At 44.2% G+C, this 12,633-nt stretch overlaps 1 protein-coding gene across 1 annotated transcript; it reads right to left on the bottom strand.

The window, feature by feature from the left end:
• Positions 1–9,502: 9,502 nt before the first annotated feature.
• Positions 9,503–12,412, bottom strand: LOC111964714 (saxiphilin-like). The gene is made up of 6 exons (XM_023988546.2): positions 12,094–12,412; positions 11,420–11,552; positions 10,841–10,901; positions 10,064–10,195; positions 9,731–9,818; positions 9,503–9,646 (listed from the first exon to the last, which is right to left on the bottom strand). Exons 3-6 carry the CDS (start codon positions 10,890–10,892, stop codon positions 9,631–9,633), a joined length of 288 nt encoding a protein of 95 aa, XP_023844314.1. The 5' UTR covers positions 10,893–10,901; positions 11,420–11,552; positions 12,094–12,412; the 3' UTR covers positions 9,503–9,630.
• Between the last annotated feature and the right edge of the window lie 221 nt (positions 12,413–12,633).

Genomic DNA, 12,633 nt, shown 5'->3' on the forward strand with positions numbered 1-12,633 from the left:
GAGGTGCATCAATTGGTTGTCCAAGGACCATAATGGCATCCAATAAGTTCCTATGATAGGTTGGCTTATCCTAAGCATTTTGTACCAGGGCCATAATGGATCAATCACTATTCCCTATATAAGTGCACGTGCATTTATTGTTCGGCAGGTACCAAGATGGGCATGCAATATTTCCCTAGTATAGTGGGCAATATTCTAATCTTTGACTCAGGGCCAAATTGGCATCATATTCCCTATATATGTGGCATCGATTTGTTGTCGGCAGGACCGGATAAATGGCATCATAATGTTGCCCTTGAATATTAAGTGCACTACTTTGACGCAGTGCGCCAAATGGCATCATATTCCCCTATTACTATGGTGCAACTAACTTTGATCCAAGTCCCTGTTTTGGCATCTACTGTTAACGATATCCCCTGATTTACTTATCATTGAATGAAGAATTAGCGTCCACATTTTTTTTTTTTTGTCCAGCGTCCGAGGCTTAAGCAGTGCCGCCACAGGGCCTGGCCACACGAACCACTACACAAGCTCACAACAGTGTGTCACACCACATCCACACATCCTACAGCTTACACACACACACTTTACACACAGCACACTAACATGCACATCACACAACACACACAGAGCACACTACATTCACACACGCAACATCTACATTCCCATCTACACACACCACACACACACACACACACCCACCCCCCCACACACACACACACACACCACACACACTACACACACACACCGGCTCTGTAAGGCTCTGAGCCAGATCAGACATCCATCCGTCCCCTCTCCTCCCCCTCTTTCTCCTTCCACTTCTTCCCTCTCTTCTCTCCCTTTCCTTCTTCCCCTCTTCTCTCCTTTCCCATCACATCCCTCTCTCCCTCCCCTCTTCCCTCCTTCCTCCCTCTTCCCCCCCCCCCTTTCTCATGGAAAACACACTGTGACACAGATGCTGCTGTCATCATCCCTCCTCATCTCTCTCTCTCTCCACTCTCTTTCCATCCCCCTCTCTTCTCCATCTCCTGCTAGACTTACTGTGTTGCCTGGTTGTTGTAGTGATAGTAGTACCTCTGGATAATCCACGGTAGATCCATCTTTATAGCGATAAAGGTCTATCCGTCCGTGTGTATATTCAGGGGGTATATGCTGCTCGGTCTGAGGGAGAGAGAGGAGATCGCTACGGCAACAGAGATGGAGAGAGAGAGATGTGAAACAGAGTTGCAGAAAGGAAACAGAGGGGTGAGGGAGCTAGGGACTGGCTACAGGGGCCGCAGCCATTCAGAAATTAAAAGAAGATAGAGGCATGCTCATTGGTTGGTTTGATGAGCTCATAGTCCTCTCGCAAGTGCTCTCACTTCTCTCTCTCTCTGCTCCGCTCTCTCTTCCTCTCTGTCTCTCTCTCTCTCATTCTCTTCTCTCTCTCTCTCTTTCTCGCTCTCTCTTCCTCTCTTCTCTCTCTCTCTCTCTCTCTTTCTCGCTATCTCTTTCTTTCTTGTTTCTTCTCTCTGTTTGTTTCTTTCTCTGTCTCAGTCTGTTTCTCTCTCTCTGTCTCTCTTCCCCCTCCCTCTCTCTGTCATATGTGGCAATAGGGTTTACTGTAATTTGTGTACAGCTAGCCTAGCAGTTAAGACTATTGGGCCAGATAACTAAAGATTGCTTGTTCGAATCCCACAGCCAACTAGTGAAACATCTGTTGATGTGCCTCTGAGCAAAGCACTTAAAACTTCTTTTTAATAGGGGGCGGCTGTTTTCACTTTGGGAAAAAATAGTGCCCAAATTAACACGGCCTCGTACTCTGTTCTAGATCATATGATATGCATATTATTACTATTGGATAGAAAACACTCTGAAGTTTCTAAACAACTGTCTTGAATTATATCTGTGAGTAAAACAGAACTCATTTGGCAGCAAACTTCCAAACGGAAGTGAAAATTCTGAAAATGGGTCTCTGTGTTCAGGGCCTATTCAATTGCCTTGTATTTATGATCTGTATGCACTTCATACGTCTTCTACTAGATGTCAACAGGCAGTAGAATGTTGAATGAAGTCTCTAGCCTTTTCTGGAGACCGGATGGGAGTCGTTGGAGTAAGAGGTCAGCCTTATCGGTAGTACTTGGACGCACGAGGATTTGTCATATGGTTGCTGCAATTCGTTTGTAAACACGAGAATGCTCCGTCTGGGACGTTTATTGTGATTTATTTTATAAAAACATCCTAAAGATGGATTTTCAAAGAGTTTGACCAGTTTATTTGACTTTTATTTTGACTTTTGAATGTTTTCGTTCATGCGTAAAATCTTCGTGGAAACGTGAGCTCCCCCAATGCTAGCCAAGAGTTGCTAATTCGACAGACGTAATGGACATTCTAAAACCAAACAACGATTTATTGTCGAACAAGGATTCCTGGCACTGCATTCGTGATGAAAGTTCATCAATAGGGATATATTTATGATGTTATTCGTTATCTTTGTGGACTCTTTGGACTCCAGCATGGCGGAGAATGGCTGAGCGCTGTCTCAGATTATTGCATGCTATGCTTTCTTACTAAAGTTATTTTTTTAAATCTAACACAGGCTGGTTGCATTAAGAACCATGTATTTCTTTCATTTGCTGTACAACATTGTATTTTTCAGCAAAAGTTTATGAGATGTTTTCTGTTAGATTACGTCGCTGCCTAAAATTTCTCGCGGACATTTTGGTTTTATTTGTGACGATGGTGCGTTGTAAACCCAGATTTGTAGCTATAAATATGCACATTTTCGAACAAAACATAAATGTATTGTATAACATGATGTCATAAGACTCTCTCTCCTTATAATGAGGGATTGATGCACCTTTCTCTCTCCTCCTTATAATGAGGGATTGATGCACCTTTCTCTCTCCTTATGAGGGATTGATGCACCTTTCTCTCTCTCTCTCCTTATAATGAGGGATTGATGCACCTTTCTCTCTCATTATAATGAGGGATTGATGCACCTTTCTCTCTCCTCCTCATAATGAGGGTGTGGTTCCCAGGAGGTCTACCCCGGGGGATGGTAATAGAGGGGAGGTACGTGAGGCGACATTGGCTGCCTCTGCTGGGAATATGGGAGCTGGGCACCCCAACACGGACAGCTAAGTGGAGGTAATTAGAGGAAAGCGCAAACCAACCGTGGAGGCTAAATAAAAGGAGAACGATGGCACACCGCGGGAGAGAAGGGAGAGAGACGGACACTGGTTAAGAGAGAGAAGGAAGACCGAGCAAAACCTATGTTATTTCTTTGATATATTTATTTTCTGTCTTAGTAAAGTTGTTTTTTTGACTAAAGCCTCGCTGTCTCTGTGTCAATATCTGCTCAACCCAACACCCCACCTTAATCTCTCTCCTCCTTATAATGAGGGATGGATAAACCTTTCCCTCTGTCTCCTGTCACATTCAGTACCAGGGCTGGGTTTCCCAAATGTATCGTAGCACTGAGATCATTTTAATMCCATTGAAACTAAATGGACTAAAGATGATCTGTGCTACGACGCTTTTGGGAAACCTAGCCCAGAGCTCCAGCACAGCCACACCGAAACCATTCAATACCACAACGGCCATGGCCAGCTAGCTACTAATCTAACAGAACCAGCGACGAAGCATAGATGAGAAGTAGAGGAATAGAAAAAGATGGTGGTATACTCCACAGGGAGCAACACCGCCGGGAGTCGACTAGGAGAGGGACAGAACCCTGGAGCAACACCGCCGGGAGTCGACTAGGGAGAGGGACAGAACCCTGGAGCAACACCACCGGGAGTCGACTAGGAGAGGGACAGAACCCTGGAGCAACACCGCGGGAGCGACTAGGAGAGGACAGAACCCTGGAGCAACACCGCGGGAGTCGACTAGGAGAGGACAGAACCCTGGAGCAACACCGCGGGAGGTCGACTAGGAGAGGGACAGAACCCTGGAGCAACACCGCCGGGAGTCGACTAGGAGAGGGACAGAACCCTGGAGCAACACCACCGGGAGTCGACTAGGAGAGGGACAGAACCCTGGAGCAACACCGCCGGAGTCGACTAGGAGAGGACAGACCCTGGAGCAACACCGCCGGAGTCGACTAGGAGAGGGACAGAAATCAAATCAAATCAAATATGTTATTATATAGCCCTTCGTACATCAGCTGATATCTCAAAGTGCTGTACAGAAACCCAGCCTAAAACCCCAAACAGAAGCAATGCAGGTGTAGAAGCACGGTGGCTAGGAAAAACTCCCTAGAAAGGCCAAAACCTAGAAGAAACCTAGAGAGGAACCAGGCTATGAGGGGTGGCCAGTCCTCTTCTGGCTGTCCCGGGTGGAGATTATAAAAAAACATGGCCAAGATGTTCAAATGTTCATAAATGACCAGCATGGTCAAATAATAATAATCACAGTAGTTGTCGAGGGTGCAGCACCTCAGGAGTAAATGTCAGTTGGCTTTTCATAGCCGATCATTAAGAGTATCTCTACCGCTCCTGCGGTCTCTAGAGAGTTGAAAACAGCAGGTCTGGAAGGTAGCACGTCCGGTGAACAGGTCAGGGTTCCATAGCCGCAGCAGAACAGTTGAAACTGGAGCAGCAGCATGGCCAGGTGGACTGGGGACAGCAAGGAGTCATCATGTCAGGTCGTCCTGAGGCATGGTCCTAGGGCTCAGGTCCTCCGAGAGAGAGAAAAAAAAGAGAAAGAGAGAATTAGAGAGAGCATACTTAAATTCACACAGGACACCGGATAAGACAGAAGTACTCCAGATATAACAGGACTGACCCTAGCCCCCGACACAAAAACTAATGCAGCATAATTACTGGAGGCTGAGACAGGAGTGGTCAGGAGACACTGTGGCCCCAACCGATGATACCCCCGGACAGGGCCAAAACAGGCAGGATATAACCACCATCACTTTGCCAAAGCACAGCCCCCAAACCACTAGAGGGATATCTTCAAACACCAATTTACCATCCTGAGACAAGGCCGAGTATAGCCCACAAAGATCTCCGCCACGGCACAACCCAAGGGGGTCGCCAACCCAGACAGGAAGACCACGTCAGTGACTCAACCCACTCAAGTGACGCACCCCTCCCAGGGACGGCATGGAAGAGCACCAGTAAGCCAGTGACAGCCCCTGTAATAGGGTTAGAGGCAGAGAATCCCAGTGGAGAGAGGGGAACCGGCCAGGCAGAGACAGCAAGGGCGGTTCGTTGCTCCAGAGCCTTTCCATTCACCTTCACACTCCTGGCCAGACTACACTCCATCATAGGACCTACTGAAGAGATGAGTCTTCAATAAAGACTTAAAGGTTGAGACCGAGTCTGCGTCTCTCACATGGATAGGCAGACCATTCCATAAAAATGGAGATCTATAGGAGAAAGCCCTGCCTCTAGCTGTTTGCTTAGAAATTCTAGGGACAATTAGGAGGCCTGCGTCTTGTGACCGTAGCGTACGTGTAGGTATGTACGGCAGGACCAACTCGGTAAGATAGGTAGGAGCAAGCCCATGTAACGCTTTGTAGGTAACAGTAAAACCTTGAAATCAGCCCTTGCCTTAACAGGAAGCCAGTGTAGGGAGGCTAGCACTGGAGTAATATGCTCACATTTTTTGTTTCTAGTCAGGTTCTAGCAGCCGTATTTAGCACTAACTGAAGTGTATTTAGTGCTTTATCTGGGGAGCCGGAAAGTAGAGCATTGCAGTAGTCTAACCTAGAAGAAACAAAAGCATGGATTTACTTTTCTGCATCATTTTTGGACAGAAAATTTCAGATTTTTGCAATGTTACGTAGATGGAAAAAAACTATCCTTGAAACAGTCTTGATGTATGTTCGTCAAAAGAGAGATCAGGTCCAGAGTAACGCCGAGGTCCTTCACAGTTTTATTTTGAGATGACTTTTACAACCCTGGAGCAACACCACCAGGAGTGACTAGAGGAGGGACAGAACCCTGGAGCAACACCGCTGAGTCGACTAGCGGAGGGACAGAACCCTGGAGCAAACACCGCTGGGAGTCGACTAGAGGAGGACAGAACCCTGAGCAACACCGCCGGGGTCGACTAGCGGAGGGACAGAACACTGGAGCAACACCGCCAGGAGTCGACTAGCGGAGGGAGAGAACCCTGGAGCAACACCGCTGGGAGTCGACTAGAGGAGGACAGAACCCTGGAGCAAACACCGCCGGGAGTCGACTAGCGGAGGACAGAACCCTGGAGCAACACCGCCAAGAGTTGACTAGCGGAGGACAGAGCACTGGAGCAACACCGCCAGGAGTCGACTAGCGGAGGAGAGAACCCTGGAGCAACACCGCCAGGAGTCGACTAGCGGAGGGAGAGACCAACTCCATCCACCACTGAGTGCCCCAATAGGGGAGTGATTGCTTCCTATAAGAACACAAAACTTTTATGTTTCTAGACATCTTTGAAAAGCGAGTCAGGTAAAGAGCTTTTGTCTTTAAAGAGCCAGTGTTGTATTTTGAGGCAGGCTTGAATAAGCTAGGTAGGCAGAGGGTAGTATAATTTGTCTGATTCTCTGTAATAATGGTATTGGAATAATAATGCATTTTATTTTGTAAAGCGGTTTCTTGCATCAAACATTTTCAGTCACCTCCTTGTCTGAAGGACAGGTGGATAAACAGGTTAATGTCAAGCCCTGAATGTTTTTTTCAAAAGTCTCATGGAATGTAGTCCTACATTGAACACCACACATTGGCTGCTACTGTAGGCTGACTGATAGAACAGCTATTTCCATGTTAAAATGTTATGGGATGCATTTTCTCCATTGTTTTTGATATTAGGCCACTCTGGTAGGCCTACATTATGATCAAATAGCCACAGTAGCCTACTTGACCACTGTTGAAGCTAACTTAAAGCTGGTGCAGCCTCAGTGTTCACAGTAAATGCGCTCGGGAAGTTTCACATAATTTTCACAGCATTCAAGTTTGCGCTCAGCAGACCTGAAATTTGCTCAGTTCCAAAAATTGTGTGGCCGGTTGGACATACTGTCGAATTCTCTAAAATAAAAAACATTGGCGGCAGTTTATGGTAGAAAAATTAACCTTAAATTCTCTGGCAACAGCTCGGGTGGACATTACTGCATTCAGCATGCCAATTAAATGCTCCCTCAAAACTTTAGGCCTCTGTGTGTATTGTGTTGCGTGACAAAACTKCACATTTTAGAGTGACCTTTTATTGTCCGCAGCACAAGGTGCACCTGTGTAARGATCATGATGTTTAATCAGCTTCTTAATCCATCCACCTGACAGGTGTGGCATATCATCTTGGCAATGAAGAAAGGCTCACTAAAAGGGATGTAAACTAATTTTGTGCACAAAATAACAAGCTTATTGTGCGTATGGAACATTTCTGGGATCTTTTATTTCAGCTCATGAAAACATGGGACCAACACTTCACATGTTGCAGTCATATWTTTTTGTTCGGTGTAGTTCCACAAGCTTTGCCGTAATCAGGGCAATGCCCTTTGCTAGTGCGTTTCCACAGTATTTGTWTGCTATGGGGCTGTCTGTTCTTGGTGAATTAGTCTGCCTAGTTTGGTTGTTTTGAATGGTTGCCGGGCAACAGTGGACAGTATCAGGGCCCGGGGTTTCCAATGCTCATGTCAGTGACTTCSGCAGTGTGGCACATTTCAWTGGTAGTTCATGMTTAAGCRAATCAGGTGCATGTCCTCATTTGCAAATTCCCAGTACTTTTGTCACGAAGAGTTCACCTTTCAATTCCCCTATTCACAAGTTGTGAATCTCCCTCTCAAACAGGGTTACAAAATTGTGCACCAACTCAACCTCTTCTAGTTTACAGCTTTCAAAAATGAACCGCTTGTAAATGACGTTCCTGGCTGGTTTGACGTAATTCGCAAACGCCTCCAGTATGGCCTTTGCGTCACCCAGTTGTTGCGTTGTGAGGGTGAGATGGTGCCGGTAGATGTGTCTGTGTTCACTGCCCATTAAACTCCTGAGTTGTGCAAGGATTTGTCAAATAGAAAACAAAAATGAWTTTAAAAGAAATACGTTTGGTTCTTTGGTCTAAACACAGCGAATACATTCCATTCTCAGTCAATTTTCAGTCAATTTAGCCTGCTGAGTAGACAGATCAATTAATATTTTACAACCTGTTTTCAGCTCCTCATTGACCTCTAAACGTGGTAGTGCTGAAAATGTTGACGAGAATCAAAAGTGAGGAACACCTGTTAAACATTTACCAAATATTTCATTTGGACCGTCACATTACAGAGTTTCAAAGCTGGCTCCACCGGGTGTTTTGTATAAATGACCACTGAACAGGTAATATTGCAAACTGTGGCTTTATTGAAAACAATCCCACAAGCCAAGTCTCTCCAATGTAGTCTCTCCCAAACTGTAGAAATCACAGCTTTCTGGAACACTATAAATAATGTTATTTTATTACATTTAACTGCCCGAAAAAGCTGTTATTGAGGAACAGTTGAAGTCGGAAGTTTACATKCACTTAGGTGTGACTCATTTTTCAACCAATCCACAAATTTCTTGTTAACAAACAGTAGTTTTGGCAAGTCGGTTAGGACATCTACTTTGTGCATGACACAAGTAATTTTTCCAACAATTGTTTAGACAGATTATTTCACAATTCCAGTGGGCCAGAAGTTTACATACACTAAGTTGACTGTGCCTTTAAACAGCTTGGAAAATGCTAGAAAATGTCATGGCTTTAGAAGCTTCTGATAGTCAATTTGAGGTGTACCTGTGGATGTATTTCAAGACCTACCTTCAAGCTCAGTGCCTCTTTGCTTGACATCATGGGAAAATCAAAAGAAATCAGCAAAGACCTCAAAAAATATATTTTGAGACCTCCACAAGTCTGGTTCACCTGTACAAACAATAGTACGCAAGCATAAACACCATGGGACCACGCAGCCGTCATACCGCTCAGGAAGGAGACGCGTTCTGTCTCCTAGAGATGAACGTACTTTGGTGCGAAAAGTGCAAATCAATCCCAGAACAGCAAAGGACCTTGTGAAATGCTGGAGGAACCGGTACAAAAGTATCTATATTGACAGTAAAACAAGTCCTAAATAGACAACCTGAAAGGCTGCTCAGCAAGGAAGATGTCACTGCTCCAAAACCGCCATAAAAAAAAAAACCTGAGTACGTTTGTACCTGCACATGGGGACAAAAGATTGCTACTTTTTTGGAGAAATGTCCTCTGGTCTGATGAAACAAAAATAGAACTGTTTGGCCATAATGACCATTGTTATGTTTGGAGGAAAAAGGGGGATGCTTGCATCAGACTCGTACAGTTCCTCAGTGAAAACAATGTACTGAGTAAATGTCAAATTGGCTTTAACCGAATTACTGTACGACACACGTATTCTCCCTGCACACCCTTACTGACAATTTAAAAAAATAAATAAAAGGCAAAGTCTTCTCATGCTGATTTCAAAAAGCTTGATGGAGTTGACTGCCTTCACACCCTATTCTTTCCTCCATTTCCCAGAAAGCTAAAATATTCAGCAAATCACACCAAAAAATATGTAAAGATACAAATTTTATTTCTGGATTTCTTCATTTATATGGAATGTGAATCAGCTCCCATTGTACAGTAAAGACAACCATCAAAGTATCTCCAATGTTTTCACAGTCTTCTCTTCAGCACCTTTCATCTGTGAGCACCACTACAATTAGACAAAAAAAAACTAATATTAACATACTGAACCAGCTGCAAKTAATGAACACTTAGTGAATGAGAGAGTGGGTACCTGTATGCACATTTGATTGGAGCAGTGCCTGAATGAGTTTCAGTACCCGGGATCTTCTTTTCAGTTCTGCTAAGACACGAAGAGGAACCTACCAGAAGCGGACATGTTTAAAAACACGTTGCATAAGTCCCCACAAGAAAAGTAAACAAACCACAAATAACTGGTGACATTTCATTAGTCCCCATGAGGTCAAATACTATTTCCAGGGGGTTAAGGGTTAAGGTTAGAATTAGCAGTTAAGTTGAGTAAGAGAACAGGTTTGGGAAAAATCAGATTTTAAATGGGACTGAGTTGTGTGTCCCGACAAGATTGCGTTTATGTGCGAGTGGTAACCTGTTGAGCCCCAGTGTTGCTCCGGGGTGTATTCTCCCTGGCTTTCAAACGCGGGGACGTAGTCTCCAGGGGGACCGTTTTTCACAGGATCTCCAACACGCTCACAGGGGGTCTTGGGTTGTGTCGTAGCATCTGGACACACGGGTAACACACATTGTAATGTGGACATAACATTCTGGAAGCTTGGCCTGCATCTGGAATCGTAACCCGTGTGGGACCCTATATGGTCAGAAGTAGTTTATAGGGAACAGGGTCCCATTTCAGAAGTAACCAAGTGAGGTCCCTAAATATTGCAATTCTGCTACTTGTTTAAAGGGCCCATGCAGTCAAAAATCTGTTTCTGTGTTTTATATAACTGCTGATGAAACTTAAACTGTAAATTGTATCAGTTASACAACCCAGTTGAATGATGAAACCGTTCATATCAGAATACCTCAGTCCTGCATCTAGACACCAATATTCATCTCTGGAACTAGAGGAGTGGCAGGTAGCCTGCTGTTTGAGAGTTGGGCCAGTAGTTCAAATTAGTGAGCTGACAAGTTGATATATCCGTCTCTGTGCCCTTCTGCAAGGCACAACCTTCATTTCTCCAGTGTCAAGGTTGATAATGGCTGACCTCTCAGAGGGTGTCCCATGGAGAACCGGTTATGAAAATAAACATTACACAATTCACACCTGCTTATTAATACCTACATGTGCATGAGATAGGACAGAGCAACACCCACTAATGTGGTGATTAAAATGTTGGTGAGTAAGTAGGAGGTAGGTCACTCTTACCTCCCAGAGCAAAAGCCGTGCTGACAAGCAGAATGACGGTCAAGATCGCCATGGTGATGGTCTCCAGAGAAAGAGATTAGTTAGGCTGTGCTTGTACTGGAAAACTCAAAATCAGTGGAATGACTGGTGGAACTAGAGAGGTTACAGAAACCCTGTGTTGGGAACTAAACTTAAGCAACTGCTAAGGCAGCAATTTCTAAATGCAATCCTGAGGAGCCCAAGAACCGAGTTCAGGCAACATGGTGCTACTAGTCTTCTGCCAAAACTAAGGTATCATTTCTTCAACCATAAACAATAGATTAGCCTGGCACACAGGAATATGTATCCTTCCCAAATGGCTCCTCTCCTTATGTAGTGAACTACCTTTAACYAGGGCCTACAATGAACTACATAGGGAAGTGGAAGCACACCAGATCTTGTCAGAGTTCTATTTACTGCAAAGGTAACTATTAGTCTATGCTCTTAAATTCAGGGGGTGGGGGGGGTCAATCCACAAAAAGGGTCCTATATAGTGCACCACATTAGATAAAGGTGCTATTTGAAATGAATATACACTATTTGATAATGACACAAGCTCACCTTCTGCAGTCTTCCAAGGGATTCACTGGGTSTCTCTCTGTTGTCTGTGAGTTATGGTCTACCTCTTCCACCTCTCCTTTTAAAGGACCTGTCACAGGTGTGACTAGTTGCCTCATTAACCCAACAAGAGATCCTGTTGTCGGGCCATTAGTTAGTGGTGTAAAGAACTTAAGGAGAAATACTTTCAAGTACTACTTCAGTCGTTTTTGCTCTGTCTTTAATTTAATATTTCTATTTATTTCGACTTTCACTTCACTACATTCATAAAGAAAATAATGTACTTTTTACTCCATACATTTTCCCTGACACCCAAAAGTACTCGTTACATTTTAAATGATTAGCAGGACAGAAAAATGATCCAATTCACCCACTTATCAAGAGAACGTCCATGGTCATCCCTGCTGCCTCTGACCTGGCAGACTCACTAAACACAAATGCTTTGTTTGTAAATTGTGACTGAGTGTTGGAGTATGCCCTTGGCTATCCGTAATTATATTTAAAAAACAAGAAAATGGTGCCGTCTGGTTTGCTTAATATAATGAATTTGAAATGATTTATACTTTTGCTACTTAAGTATATTTGATGAATTACATTTAATTTTGATACTTCAGTATATTTAAAACCGAATACTTTTAAACCTTTACTCAAGTAATATTTTACTGGGTGACTTTCACTTTTACTTGAGTCATTTTCTCTGAAGGTATCTTCATAGGCAGTGAAGAGAGTCGTAGAGGAAGATGGGTCCAGTTTAGAGGGATCCTGAGAGGCTCCCTGTGAGTATGCCGAGGCCAATAGAGAGTGATAGGAATAACACGTGTTTCAGTAAGGTTGGTTTCTTAGCATTCATAGCCATGGTTATCAACTGTACCGCAGAAATGGAACATAAATCACAGAAAATAGATGTTGTGGTGGTAGCTGCAGAGAACTCCTTGGATTATGAGATTTTACTGCAYAAGAGTTACAAGGTGTGATGAACGACAGTGTCCTGTTTTCCCAGGCTGCCGGCCTGCTTTAGGACAAAGCCCAAGCAGTAGTACTCAGCTCACGTGCTAGGACACAGCCCACGCAGTACTAGTCAGCCTAGGCAGTAGTTCTCAGCTAACGCACTAGGACTCAATCCACCCAGTAGGACTCAGCCAACCCCATAGTATGATTATGCATTTAATGCTTTTGTTATAAAATTATATTTTTGGGGTGAAAATGATCTTCCCCAA

The sequence above is a fragment of the Salvelinus sp. IW2-2015 genome, linkage group LG6.1, assembly GCF_002910315.2.
Source record: "Salvelinus sp. IW2-2015 linkage group LG6.1, ASM291031v2, whole genome shotgun sequence".
NCBI lineage: Eukaryota > Metazoa > Chordata > Actinopteri > Salmoniformes > Salmonidae > Salvelinus > Salvelinus sp. IW2-2015.